The 15,102-nt window shown below is 33.7% G+C and overlaps 1 protein-coding gene across 1 annotated transcript; it reads right to left on the reverse strand.

The window, feature by feature from the left end:
- Positions 1–9,350: 9,350 nt before the first annotated feature.
- On the reverse strand, positions 9,351–14,238 carry LOC137813828 (BTB/POZ and MATH domain-containing protein 4). The gene is made up of 5 exons (XM_068616270.2): positions 13,509–14,238; positions 12,028–12,373; positions 11,600–11,879; positions 10,112–10,390; positions 9,351–9,710 (listed from the first exon to the last, which is right to left on the reverse strand). Exons 1-4 carry the CDS (start codon positions 13,901–13,903, stop codon positions 10,116–10,118), a joined length of 1,296 nt encoding a protein of 431 aa, XP_068472371.1. The 5' UTR covers positions 13,904–14,238; the 3' UTR covers positions 9,351–9,710; positions 10,112–10,115.
- Positions 14,239–15,102: the final 864 nt, after the last annotated feature.

Raw genomic sequence — 15,102 nt, forward strand, 5'->3', positions numbered from 1 at the left:
CTCTCCTAAGAGTGATGTTAGCCTTGGAGGTGCATGAGAAGTATGATTTGAGAGAGGTGAGGCCTACTCTTCTTGGAGGTGCAATTTCGGAAGATTAAAAGCCTAATTCCTAAGAGGTTTAGGCAAAGAGTGAGAATGGCTCAAATTTGGCAGCATTTCACTAATGAATTAATCTTCCATTTACATGACCCAAACTCCTCTATATATAGCAAGAGTGGGCTGAAAATGAAAAGAGAATTGGAGGGAAATTCAAATGTTGGCACATGGGAAGGTGGCTCCTAAATTCAGCACATGTGAGGTAGGTTCTGAATTCTTCCATGTGCTAGGAGTTCTAGAACCTTATGCTCCACTTAGGCTAAATGTGGGCTGGACCTAAGTTTAATTAGGAGTACGAAACTCTAATTAAACTTAGGTTAGCATTTTAGATACCACTTTGCATGTTTCAACAAAAATACAAAAGAATTAAACTATGCTACTTTTGACAAAAAATGTAAAAACTATTTTACACTAGAGTTTATGACATGTAGAATACGTCCTCTTGACCCCTCTTTGACCATAACTCTAGTGGTTGCCTCAATTTGACATTTTGGTGGCCTTTCAATGGATTGGTGTTGGGGCCTCTTCCATCAGGTGCTAGGCACTGTATTGAGTTATTCACATTAATAATCAAATGTTTAATGCATTATACATGTTGAAAACATTGAATGTCTATTGCATTCACATTATACATCAAATAAGTAATATTTAAATCATTACAAAACTGTATAAATACAACTTTATTGAAATAACTCAATCCATGAGGCAATGTGCCAAAGTGTTAAATTTCAACACTCTTCAATCTGAAGCCTTAAGTCTTCGAACATTCTAGTTCACCTCTCACAATCTTCGGCCACTAAGTATGAAAAGATGCAAATCTACAAAATAGCAATACACAACTATACAATGCAAGACATAATATGTCTTATATAACATTAATCATCCATAAATAACACAAATAAACGCGTACAATAATATCAAACAAAAAACATAATCCTCATAATAGTTCAAATGTATTGCAATATTACATAATTCAAGAATGTTCACTAATATCCTCCAAACATCAAATGTGAACATAAACCTTAAACTACATTTCACTTTTCAATTTTAATATGTCTTTTAAATGTTTTAAGTGACAGATTTTACTCTACAACTTCAATCAATGGAGGGAATTGTCTCTTAAATGGAGTCATTGTAGCATCGTCATTCCTCAAATCCACAGTTTGGGATTGAGACTGATTGCATTCACTCCCAAACTTGGTAACAAATCCTGTTTCAACACACACGTTCAGAATAAATGTTTTCAACTACTGTTATTCTCTATCATAATTAAACAATACCTATGTGATGTTCTCATAGAAAGCATTAATCAAAATCAGTTTGCCTTTGCCATTTTATCCATCTTTATAATACAATTCCTTCTCAAACAAATGAGCATTTAAACAAATCAGTAGTGAACAAATATATTTTATATTTTATTATACAGACATAGTACAGGAAAGCATAAATTACCAATGACCTGTTGTTGCCATTAATGAAACGTTCAATGATGTCTTCATCCACAAATTTTTTAAACTCTAAAAAAGGTTTTTGCTCAAACCTGAAACCTTTATCAGTTTTTGAATCAACCTTGAACAAAACCTTTTTCTCCAGTATGTCCGCAAATTCTTTTGGAAGATTTCCATTCTAAAATCACAATGAAATTAAAATTAACCAAAATCCTTATATATAGAATTCACATCTAAAGGTGTGCAAGGATAACCTTATTATGAGTTTCGAAAATTTCAGCACATGATTTATTCAGGAGTGAGTTTGCTTCTTTGTCAAAAAGAATGAAGGTGGTAGAATCAGTGTCTTCAATGACACGGAGATGCACTTTATATCTACCATACAAATACAATACCAGTACTGAACTGCAATCAATATTGGTGAATAAATCAAGAACAAATATTTCAAAATGTGTACCTAAGAGTGACATTCATTATGTGCATGTTACATTTCTCACAAAAAACATTTTGGAGTCGAGGTAAACAACCTTATTACAGATGCAAACACTATACCACTAATCATCATCATCCACAACGTGTTTTATAGTTGCAAGAACTATGAATGTGTACCTATGTAAATATAATGTCAAATTAGTGAAAACCAAAGACAAATCAAGAATTTAAAATATGTAATGACATTTACTTCTCTACAATCCTTCAACCCTGTTATGGTGGTCCTGGTGGTGGTCTGAAGGAATTCATCTTCAAGAGTTTCCTTTGAAGATTCACATAGTTAGCTCAACCCTTGGGATGGAGAATACATACTTTGTAACATCTTTTACATTAGATCCGGTCGGTCATCGGCAGTCGGTGACATCAGCAACAGATGGCCACGTGGACCGTTCTTAGTGGAACACGTGGGCCAGGGAAGCAGATGAGTCATTGAGTAAGTCACCCAGGGTGGTGATCGGTGATCAGGGGGCGGTGTCAGAGAGGATGTGCAATCAGCGCCTAGATAAGCGCCTGGAAGCAGAAGGCGTGGCGCTATGGTGCACCGATCGGTCATCTGGTGTGAGCGATGATCATCGGGTTTTCGTGTTACACGCAGTTAAGTTGGAAACGAAGGGTGATTCCCAGCGAGAGCGTTGCATACGAGCCTTGCGTGACAGAGTATCAGAGAAAGGAGAAGTTATGTGCTTTGTAGTGTCGTGCACGAGAGTGGCCTAAGAGAGCTAGTAAGCCAGTCGGTGATTGGTGCTCTCTTAACCCATAACATGCATGGTGCAAAGCAGAGGTGATCGTTCACACAGTAAGTAATGCCTGGTGCGTGCGCTTAGCCAAGCCACACTTGGTATTCACACTGAGGTTGCACGAGCCACCTAGTTGAAGAAACGCGCTAAGTTACTTCATGCACGGATAACTTAGGCGCGCAACAGAGGTGCACTTTGACCCTCAGATGGTGCCACGTGTAAGGTGAGATGTGAGTCACATGTCTCCACGTGTCATCATCTGAAGAGAGGTTCGGCCAGAGTATATAAAGGGCATTCCGCGCTCATGCAAAAGGAGGTAAGATTCATTCTTGCAAGTTACCAGTTTACACACAGAGAGAGAAAAGAGAGAGAATCACAAAGTGCACACGAGTCTCGCAGAGAGTCAGTTCTTAGTTCTTTGGTGGTTTTGTAAGGCTGATTTGAGCGTCGGAGTGCCACCGGCCGCTAGAGGCGCCGTTTGGTGTGTTTCGCAGGTTTGCTTGGAGTTCTTGTGGAGTTCTTGGAGCGTTTTTGCACTTGTCACGATTGCGGAGGTGGAAGATAGAGTTTGACGAGGCGAATCCTTCGACGTTTGAATCCCCTGCAAGATCAACATTAAAACTACGTTAGAATACATGCAAAACATATTTTCAACACAACAAATAATGATATTTGTAAAGTACCTCTTTTTCAACAGTAAGGCTTCTTTAGTCAGTAGATTATATTCCACTTTTGTGTAATCAATACAATTTTGAATATAGATATTCTTTATATGATAAAAAAATTAACATGTAAGAAAATTATAATTTGAACCTAATTATCAAAAATAGAAATAAGATACTTTGATTTATCCAAAATGATACCTCTTGAACAACTAGACTTTGACAAATTGGATAGCTATAACTACATTATCTACTTCCCCAATTGAGAGGAAGTCATTTAATTGATCTACATAATTCCCGAAGAGCCCGCATTGAATCCTAAAACTACTCTTAAAAATAACTCTATTACAACGACAGTTTAAAAAAAAAAGGAAAGAATGGTGGAATGAAGTTAGAAAATTACCCATCACAATCTATGGATATGACATTCATTTTGTAAATTCTTCCTTCTTTTCGCAACTCGTGTTCTATTCCAACTCCAGTAAGAACTCCAATTATATCTACATAAAATATTACTAAAGTTAATAATAGTAATGTTGTATTGAAAAGGTACCTAAAAACAACATATAATTTAACTAACCAACTAAATAGTCCGTGTCAAAGCCAAGAGCAAAAATCACGGAAAGAGGTGTGTACTGTGGGGGTACTTTGTGGTACCACTTCATTAGCCATTAAAGATACCTTCATCCCATATTGAAAGTTCATCTTATATTGATGTGTTGTTGTTATGTAAGACCCTAAGTTGGATGCAACACTAAACGATTGTATGGAATACACACAACCTTCACATATCTGACTCTAGAACTTATATATAAGAGTCCTCCTCACGGATGCATGTATACGGACTCCCTACAAAAATTCAAAACCAAAGAATGTTTAAACGCAACACATGTAAAATATATGTATGTCAGAACTCAGAGTTTTATGAAAAACTTACTTGTTCATCCTGTAGCACCATCTCTAGTGAAAATGTGATTTTCTGTTTCGTGAAATCTTGCAGACACCATAGTCGTAACACTCTGACAAGTACATTCCATGTATTCTTTGTTGAATTGACGTAATTTAAGAAATGGATTGTTTGATATAATTTCAATTGAGGCATAGTGTATTCCAGCAAATGGACCAAACAGTTTTAGTGACACAACACTATAACAGAAGTTCATTTGAATAGTGGGATGGCAAAAAAACGATGCACCATTTTAATTAATTTATTTATTTATTATATTTATATTTATTAATTCACATTGTAGCTGTACAACAGAGCTTCAAAATGCACTTCTTCTTATGCCTTTTAGGATTCAACTTTGCATGTGTCAGCCCAATTTTAACACCGTTGGGGCAAGTCCCGTGAATAACTTTTATTATAGCCCACAAAACTACATTGTATTGCATATTTGGCACTTGCTTCAACTCAGAAATACATCAATGTTTCCTACAAAAGCTTGGCTATATAGAAAATGAAATCTGCAAATAATTGTTACACTTTTGGGATGGGTTCTTCAACTTTATACACTATTGCAGCAATCATTGTTCAATGTGCACTGTTCACATAAACCATAAACCATATTAAATCATATTTATCTTTTATCTATCTCTATACATAATATTATGTATTATCTCCAACATCCCACTTTCGATTTGGCAACCCAATTTAAACATTGTTCGGGCAATGCCAAGCTAGAGGTTTTTTTGTACCTTAAAAATTCATTGCAATTGCAACTTTGGCACTTGTTTGGCTTCATGCAACATATCAAGTTGCATTATAGAGTTGTGCGAGACAAAAGGGACTTGCCAAGGAACAACTTTTTCTCTAGCTCACAGAACTTCACAGTTTGTCACTTTGTTGACATCACAAATAAATATGTTTGCCTGAAACAATTGTGCTATATACAAAAGGAGATCTGCACATAGTTCTTTAAGTGTTGGAATATCTTTATCAACTTTATACAATATTTCATTATAAAGTATGTAAAGAGAGTGATCATAAAATATTCAAAATGAACTTTACAATTCTGAGACAAATTGGAACACCATTTGGCCAAGTTCACTGCAGAGCTTTTTATCTGTGAAGTCAACTTCATTGTATTGGCAGCTTTGCCACTTGGTTGAATGCTCTGAACACATGAGGTTGCAACTAACATGTTCAGTGTAAACTTTTCTTATTATGATTTATTTTACAATGCATTATAAATTAAGGATAAATGCAGTTCAAATTCAAGCCTTTTTTGTGATAGTTTCCACATTCCACTTTCCATTTGGCAACCCAATTTAAACACCATTCAAGCAAGACCAATCAGATGTTTTTCTGTACCTCCAAAAATTTTATTGGATTGGAAACTTTGGCACTTGATTGACTTCATGCAACACATCAGGTTGCATTATACAATTGTTGCATACAAAATGACTTTATCAACTTTATACAATATTGCATTATAAAATACACATAAACAATCATAACATATAAAAATTGGACTTTCCAATTCTAAGAAAAATTAGAACACCATTCGGGCAAGTTCACTCACTGCACATCTTTTTATCTGGTTAAGTCAACTTCATTGTATTGGCAGCTTTGCCACTTAGTTGACTGCTCTGAACACATGAGGTTACAACTAACATTATTCAATGGACACTGTTCTCATTATGATTATTTTATAATGCATTATAAATTAAGGATAAACTATCATTTTAATGATCTATTGTGCATTTTTCTCATTCTATGCGGTATACTTAGGTTGGATATCTATGTTATAAATAAATTAGACAATATTCCAACTTTACATTATTCAAACAGTGTTAAAAATGAATTCAAATTTATATATTGCTAATATGCTTAAATTAAATAAACTTGAAAAAAAAAATCAAACACATAACATCTAAGGAAACAAAACAAAACTTGTAATATTAAATTAAGCAGAACATTGTTCAATAATTAAATACTTATGTATAAAAGTAACATTGTCCTTCACAAAAACATATTTGCGAAATTAAATTAACAAAAAACAAATTGTTCACGGTTCACAGCATTAACGAAACCCTCATATCAATTGGGGTCATCCCACTTTTAGCCTCGAAGATTAATTTGTCACATTCACGAAGTGTATGGATCTTACAAAATTTTATCCATCTACAATCAAATTTAACAGATGCTTTTAGACGTGGCCGAATTTAGCACTTGCCTCTTATGTCCATGAAGAACAGTATACTTTAACTTGCTTTTTTAATGTAATTGGAAAAAGAAAGAGGAAGATCCTAAACACAAAAAAACACGTGTATAAATAAAGTAATAAAGTAATATAAAGTAAAAAATTAAAGTTAAGAAATTATCCAAAAAATTTAAATTTAAATAATGTAAAAATTGTAATAAAAAATTACCAGATGGCTTGAATGACAGATATATGATAATGAAATGAACATACGAACTGTGAATGAAAGGACAAATCATAAAATTTGTTTATGGATGAAGAAATCAATTTTCCCTTAAACAAAGTAATATTAAAACAGTTGTTTCTTATATAATAAAAATATACAAAATGATCACTTTAAAGGCCATAAAATTCACGGAATTCAGATCATCCTCCATTGATCTTAGGAATGCACAAATCCATATTATACTTACCAACATGTCTATGACCACCAAGAACCAATTTGGACCAAGTTCATAGGCAAACTCTGTGGCAAAAGCACGATCAACAAAAGCATGATCCTTTTTAAAAGAAAAAAACATGTTACATTTTGGTTAATATAATCTAAAATGAAAAAAAATATAAAACAACTTTAATCGGCACAACAGATCAAACAAAGTTCGCAATAGAAAACCCTGAAAAATGCGAAAAAAAGTAACAAACACAGAACCAAAAACAAACAAAAAATGAAAAACTAATGGTAAAAGAGACGAAGAGAATAGTAAAAAAACATAAAAGCAAAAAACAATGAAAAGAAACAAAGGTTCACAAAACAGAAAAACTAGAAATTTTCAAAACACTTTAGAAAAGAAATGCGATGAAGAAGATTGACAGAGAAGATCAAAGTTCGCAAATTTGATCGAAAAACCCTAAAAAATGCGAAGAAAGTAACAAACACATTAACAAAAAAAATGGAGAAAATATTTTGGTAAACAATTTGAACATGTATGATATGGATGCACCAAAAAATGAAAGAAAATGATAAAATAATCACCTGACCTTTGAAAAAGAAGAGATAAGAAATGAATGAATGGGTATCGCGTTTTCCATTTCAAAATTCAAAAATCGAACAAAAATGAAAGATTGGCTCTATACAACACCATATATATAGTGAAAAACAGTCGGGCAGAGTCGCAAAAATATTTTCCAATACGACATCTCTACAGTTGCCGAAATGGTGAAAATGAGTAAAAAAAAGGAGAGAAGAGAGAACAGGAGATTGAGATAAAGGATTGTGAATGGAGTTTAAGAGAAAAGAGAGTGATCACGTAAGAAAAACGGAATGAAAAAGAAAAATGTGTTTTAAAAAGTACTAGGTGACACGTTTTGGTTCGTGTAGGTATGATGTGTTGATTGGTGGAGGTGCTGAAGCACATGTCCATTTTCTTTTTTGAATAATTTTTTTTTTTTTTTTCAAAAAAGTGAGTGTAACACGTGTATATAAAGGTTATTGTTTGTGCTTCATCAATTCTTATTATATAAAGATAAAGATATCCAATTGATTGATGAGTTATGACAAAAAGAAAGTCAAACCAAACCAATTTTTCAAAGTAAACCTTTTATTTTCTATATTAGTATTATAAAATGGTTATGAAATGAAAAATATCCAAATAGGTGGTTTATAATACATCTCCACCTAAATAATTTTATTTTTGCAAATCTACAATGCAAGGTTTTACAATAAAATCTCATCTACATTTGAAAGATTTTGTTTAAGTTTTAATGTAATAAAGAATCTTTTAAACTCTACATCTTTAGTGTTTAATTTTATTATTATTATTATTATCATTGCTTGTATTATCATTTCTATTATCGAATTTATTTATGACTGATGCAGTTATCACAATTATTCATTATGTTTATTATTAAATTATTCTTTTATTCTTATTATAAAAAATATTCTTATTTTGTTAATTTATTTGTATTAGTACACTATTTATTTTTATTCTCATTCAACTAAAATAGATATTGTTTGAAGGCAAATTATGAATCCACAGTGTTATGTTTCGATTATGTACAGTGGGATTATGCAGAGTTGATAAGATAATCCGAAAGTCGTCAACATGTTACCTAATCACTCTTTATGGATTATATGATCCAGACACAACTTATGGATTACTGAATTGACAGAAAAAGTCTTTCAAAATGTAAATCCAAAATCATAACAATGAGATGTTTTTCTAGATAATACTTATTGCTACATAATGTACTGTATAAATCAATGCAATAGTTACCTTTTAGATGAAACATTATATGTTCATCACAAATCCTCTTTTCAGGAAATACCTAGTCCCAACTCAATATTGGAATGCGAATCAATTGACATCATCCACAATTTAAACTTGGCATGTGATATACTAAGTAGGTAAAATATACCTTAGTCATCAGAGGGTAAAAAGTGACAAAAGTTAATCTTAACTATCTATTTAAATTATTCAACTACAATTTTTTCTTCACATTATATATTTCCTATATATAAACAAGAGGCTAAACTAAACTGTATTAATCCTCCTATTAATTCTCCTATTCCACCATTTAATAGCTTTTAATTAAATAAATTCATCATAAAACTCCTATAAAATTGAAAATTTTCATTATATAAATATTATTTACAAAATCCTATCTAATACTTCATTAACATAAATTACAATTAATTTTTAAAATATATACAAATAAGACCTTAATCATGTAGTTAACAAATAACTAAGGCTATATATACAATTACAATTTAAATGCTGGATAAAAATCATCGGATACCTACCATTCCTGGTAAAATAGTTAACCAGTCTAATTTGATCTACGCTTGACAATTCAGAAGGATGAAGATTCCAACTGTGTAAAAGATACAGCAATCATGCATGAATTGTCCCGAGTTCACCAAACTCAGAAAAGATCTAGAAACAAGGTAAACTAGATATTGTTTTCTCACTTCATCTCATTTTGTTAACTTGCTACCATTCATTGATGTTAGAAGATACATCACTAACGTTACAAGACAAATCCGCTATTCTCAACCAACCCCCTTAAAAAAATTGAAAAGAAAAACAATGCTTCATGCAGTCAAATCCCTGCACAGGCTGGTCTTCTACATCCCTGCATGAATGATTTATGGTTCTCAATATTTTTGAATTCAATAGGACTTGGAAGAAACAAGACAAGACCAGAAAATACTGCTAATTGCTCACCAATAATTTCTTCATAAAATACAAACACCACCAAGTAAAGCAAGACCAGTTCTTAAAGAAAATGTTCCCAACAAACTTCATTACAACGGTCAATGTTATTACTTATTGCTACCACTACATCCTTGTAATCAAATTTATCAAAGGAAAAAAAGTAGTATTATAAGACATTACAATGGTGGCAGTATCTCAGAATCCTTTCTTTACAATGTTTTGCATTCCTCTACCCCTTTGCCAGCCCGCACAATAGGTTAGTATTATCCCTGCAGTAAACTGGCATTTAAGCCTAACTGACAAACGATGGTAGCTTACCTTGTCAAGGTTCTTGCCCTGGACTCCTGTCATTGTTGTTAACACCATCAGAAAGGTGAACCCATAAACTTTGACTTCTGTCAACTCCATTTTCCCAGGTTTGTTGTCTTACACTCCTGTCATTCGTGTCACCACCATCAGAAAACTGGGCCCAGACACTTCGACATTTTCCTTCTCCACTAAATTCCTCCTCACATCCTGCCACAGTCTTTAGCAGTTCCGATTGCAGTAATGGACAATTTTCCTTAAGATATTCAAAACCATCAGATTGCATCACAGCTGCAAGACAGAAATTAATATGCGATACAGTTATACATCTGACGTTTTGGCTTAAGATCATTTCATTATGTTTAGGCTGTTATTGAAAATGAAAATCCTAGAAGACAAACAGAACCGTACACAGGATGAAATATTTTATTAGCAAAATGTACAGAACACAAATTGATATACATACACTACAAACTTGAGAAGTCCTAGTAACTATAGACTACAGAGCAAATACAACTGGAGTGTCTAAGTCAACCACTTTCTTGGACCCATTTTACGAATGATACATCTTTATTAGATTGACAACAATACTGCTGAGTGGCCATCAATTGAATTCAGAATAAAATGCGTGTAGTTAAGAACAATGAAGAAATCTATAAATAGCCTTTTCAACAGAAACATCCCAAGGCAGAGCATTGAGAAGTAGGAAGTCGAAGACATACATGATTTTTTGCTACCAAATGGTCAAATCATGTCTGTTGATTGATTCAGCTAAAAAAAATATGGGAATAATACAATCACTGAACAATGTAAAGAACTTACTGCTCAAGAAAAGTATACTTCTCACAAGAACAAGACAAAAAATTCAATCTAAATTTTTTTGGGAACTAAGGAGGACAAGCCCAACAAACTACAAACCAACGCTACAGGGTATCAACAACCCCATAACATCCTTCAAAAGGAACATAAAACTTGCCTCAGGAGATCTATATAATATTCAATCATAGTTGGCCATCATATATAAATACCACCAATTAGACCATAAATTTTGCAAGTAACATAAATAGCATAAGATGTAGGATAAGTGGAAAAGGTGAGGCTGTGTCATTTTGTACTCTTTCCATCTTTACACTATAAAATAAAAGTATTTACATTTTAGGAAGATAGATAGTCATTATTTGAAGACAATGTAGCCAATTCTTACTTATGAAAGAGACTTAATCAAGATTCAAGTAAAGTGTGCTGCTTCACACATTTGTAATACTGAGAATTAAAGTTTATTTTCATACAACCAATTAGCCAGTGGTGAAAAACTTTCATCAATACAAGAACAAATGAGTTGGTTTGGTTTATATGTAACATGTATGATCCAGAGGTTTCGTGAAGTAAAGAATAGTGCAGACACCAAAACAAGAGCATCTATTACAAGCTAAAAAGTGGCTGACTATGAATTCAAGTTTAGACTTGAGTGGAAGAGTTATGTCAAGCAGGAAATCTTACCAACTAGGTTTTCAGCAGAGAACTGTAGACAGACAGACTTCAATTCTGTAGCACGATAGCGATCAGCAAGAGCCAGAATATAGGCTACAGAATCTATAGAAATGTCTTTACAAAGTACAGATTCACACATCAGCTTAAGTCTAGGCAAGTCATACTTTTCCGCGGCAGCTAACAACTTTGCTGCAAATGATTCAGATACTGAAGGCAAGAACGATGAACGTGACACAAAAAGCTCTTCATCATCTATAAGAGTGTCTCTATAAATAAAATGAAGTAAAGCCTGCTCAACAATAGGACACAAGAAACATTAAACAACCAAGCGAATGATATGCCACAGTGAAACTGAATTAATTAGCATGCATGTTGCATGGAACAAAAAATAACGGGGAAAGGATAGATAAAATTGGGCACTGTAATAAATGACCTACCTTGAAAACCTTAGGTTCCATGTCAGTAACAACTATATCCTGTTCATCCTCCTCCATCCCATTGAAAAATTCAGTTTCAAATGCAGTTGACCTAGCAGCCAAAACAAGTTTATGAGCATGAAACCTTTCTCCACCTACAGAGAAAGTAACATCTGATCCCTCCTCATTCTCTAACAGCATTCCGAAATGTGACCCAATATCAGATTCAGGAACCTGTATTGTGTTTAATTTAGAACAATCAATGGATGACACCACAACACCAACAGTGCAGTTTATCTTCAGGCAGTCGTCCTTCAGGAAAGTTGACGCCTCGAGTTGAGCCCGTTTAAAAAATCTCTTATAACCCCTAATACACACAATCAGTGCATCATTGATCACTCCATAACGCACATCACAAAAATGGATAAAATAGCTAATAAATCAGCTTGACATCTAAGCATATTACAAAAACCACAAGGATCTTATTAGCATGTTAGAATATCCTAACCATATACTAATAGCATTAAAATCATTATTAAGTTTTTAATCTCTATGTTTTAGTTCCTAAAGAGGGACTAAAGCCATATCACTCTAGGTAAAACCTAGAGAGTTAAATTTGTGCAGGAACTAAAACAAAATTTTGAAAGACCAAACGAAAACATATTTTACCCTTTATTGTTTAAAGGAGAAGTCATGAAGGAAGAACATATATCTGGATTCATCCAACTTTGGAAAGCACTAAATGTTCATGGCAGCATGTTGGAATCTCCCAATGACATGCTGGCTTTGGTAGTATTGTCCGGGATAGTATGGAGCCATTGGGTTTAAAACCTTGCTGGCTATATTGGACATTATGATACTACATTCGCAGAGCTCATGGGAAGTAATAAAGGTCTTCAAGCTGTTTGAGAGTTCGGGTACAGAAGGTCGCTGCCTTTTCCAACTCCGCCTATGTCATATCATTCATAAAACATCCAAGCCATTTGCACCAGTATGCAGGCATAATTAAAACTATCCAAGACCTATCAAATTGGGATTTCATCCTCTAAAGTGAGGAGAATGATACAATGATAACCATTAATTAGAAAATCAACCATTGAGATTATAATTAATTTCAGATTTTGTCAACTATATCTTTGATTAATCACTATTTTTAACCATTGATACGCTAATCAACGATTGCAAGTGTGAGCCAAATCAATCGAATTGATACAGGGCTGGCAACTTACTCACACTCTTAGGGAAGGGAATTCTCGCACTAATTTCTGGTGTTTCTTTTGCTTTATTTCCTCACGCACAAAAACTATACCCAGTTCTCACTCAGAGACAAGCAAGGCTATAATTGAATACGAAACAACCAAAGAGAGTAACAATCCATACAACTACACACAAGAATGTATCATATAACTCTCAATTTCACGATCCCGACCAAACATTGCAGTTCAATTTAACCTAAAGCACAAATCCACAACCAAACAGAGCAAGAAAAAGGCGACACTAACCACATGCTGCCTCGATATTTGAGAGTGTAGGGCCCACTCTCGAGCGAGCGATCGAAGTGGCTGTGCACCTTGTGCTTGCCGTTGCCGCTCTGGTCGAGCAAGGTCAGTTCGAAGAGCGCGCGAACGTCAGTTCCTTCGGAAGCGAGGGCGATGAAGACGGAGACATAGGCGGAGTTGTCTTCAGGATTCTTGCCGTCGGGATAGAAGTAAATCGCCCACTGGTAGCCTCCGACGGTGAAAGTTTCGCTCGCGATGTGTTTTCCGACGCCTATTCCCTTGGCAAGAGAGTAACCCTTGATCACGAACTTGTGCGAACCGTTCACCGTCTCCGTCACCGACCGCGAACTCGTCCGCGACGCCAGGACGCTCCTACTCGCCGCCGCCGGGTTGTACATCTCACGCGCAATTGCAATGATCGATCAATTCGTTCTGCGTGACACAACCATGCACAGCTTTCTCGGGAAAGGAGGGTTTTCCCTGAAGGTGAAGGAAAATGGATCTGTGTTGATGTTGTTGGTGGTGGTTCGAATCTAATCCAGTAATCGCTTTTGTTCAGCTTCTTTAGTTCAGAAAGAAAGAAAATAATGATTTGAAGATTTTCTTTTTCTTTTTCCTTTTATTATTTTGATCTGATCTTGATTCCTGAAGGTTCCGTGCGCATGAGACACTTGGGTTTTCGTCCCCCAAGTTATCACCCACTTCCACGTCATCTGCTGCTCTAGCACAGGATAAATGAAACAATTTTTTTCCCTCTTCTCATAGATTTTTATTTTTTTTACTTTTCTCAAACATATTTTTCTTTTTCTAAAGATTCTTATTTATTATGTTAAATATTTCAATTTTTTATCTTTATTCTATCCATTTTTTATAATGAATAATATAAAATAGGATATTTTATTTTGAATATATTCCGTATTTTTATTTATTTTTAATTATATTTTAAAATTAAAATAAATAAGAACAGGAGAATAAATATAAATTACTGCTAAATTTTTTTTCTTATAATGTATATTATATTTTTTAACGATCACATGTTCTTCTTGATGTTGAGAATTTATTGACGTGTTTTCTTGATTGGATACCCGCAATATAAGCATGTATCACAATTAAAAATATAAATTTAAAAATAAAATAAGTTATTTAACTTTTTTAAACATTGTCAATGGAGAATTGAACATAGTCAACTTAGGAAATAATTGACCTCGATAATTTTGAAAGAAAAAGTCACCAGTCTCAAATTTTTGTTCACATTCTTCATATTTTTTTAATTTTGTTCATCCAATTGTAACTTTAATGCAATATTAAAACACAATTTATCATGAAAAAATAATGAAAAAACCATATACATTAGAAAATAACCAATCTATCAATAAAATTTATACTACATTTGCTACAATTTTTAATATTGACTCACTAATATTGAACACAACATTTCCAATCTTGACATCATAATCTAAAGTAAACAACACAAAATTGCTACATAAGAAAATGTATGTTCAATTCTCTATAAGAAGAAGTAGAAGATATCCTAGAGTGAGAATTCCTAGTATATCGAAACACATGAGAAGGGTCTCAATCCCATCTCTCAAACACA

This window comes from Phaseolus vulgaris, chromosome 1 (assembly GCF_051622355.1).
Source record: "Phaseolus vulgaris cultivar YP4 chromosome 1, ASM5162235v1, whole genome shotgun sequence".
Taxonomy (NCBI): Eukaryota; Viridiplantae; Streptophyta; class Magnoliopsida; order Fabales; family Fabaceae; genus Phaseolus; species Phaseolus vulgaris.

Coding starts and splice junctions, on each gene's coding strand:
- LOC137813828 (XM_068616270.2), bottom strand. CDS start 13,903: ATGTACAACCCGGCGGCGGCGAGTAGGAGCGTCCTGGCGTCGCGGACG. Junction 12,374..13,508: donor AAATATCGAGGCAGCATGTG/GTTAGTGTCGCC, acceptor TGTGTGTATTAG/GGGTTATAAGAGATTTTTTA. Junction 11,880..12,027: donor TGGAACCTAAGGTTTTCAAG/GTAGGTCATTTA, acceptor ATTGTTGAGCAG/GCTTTACTTCATTTTATTTA.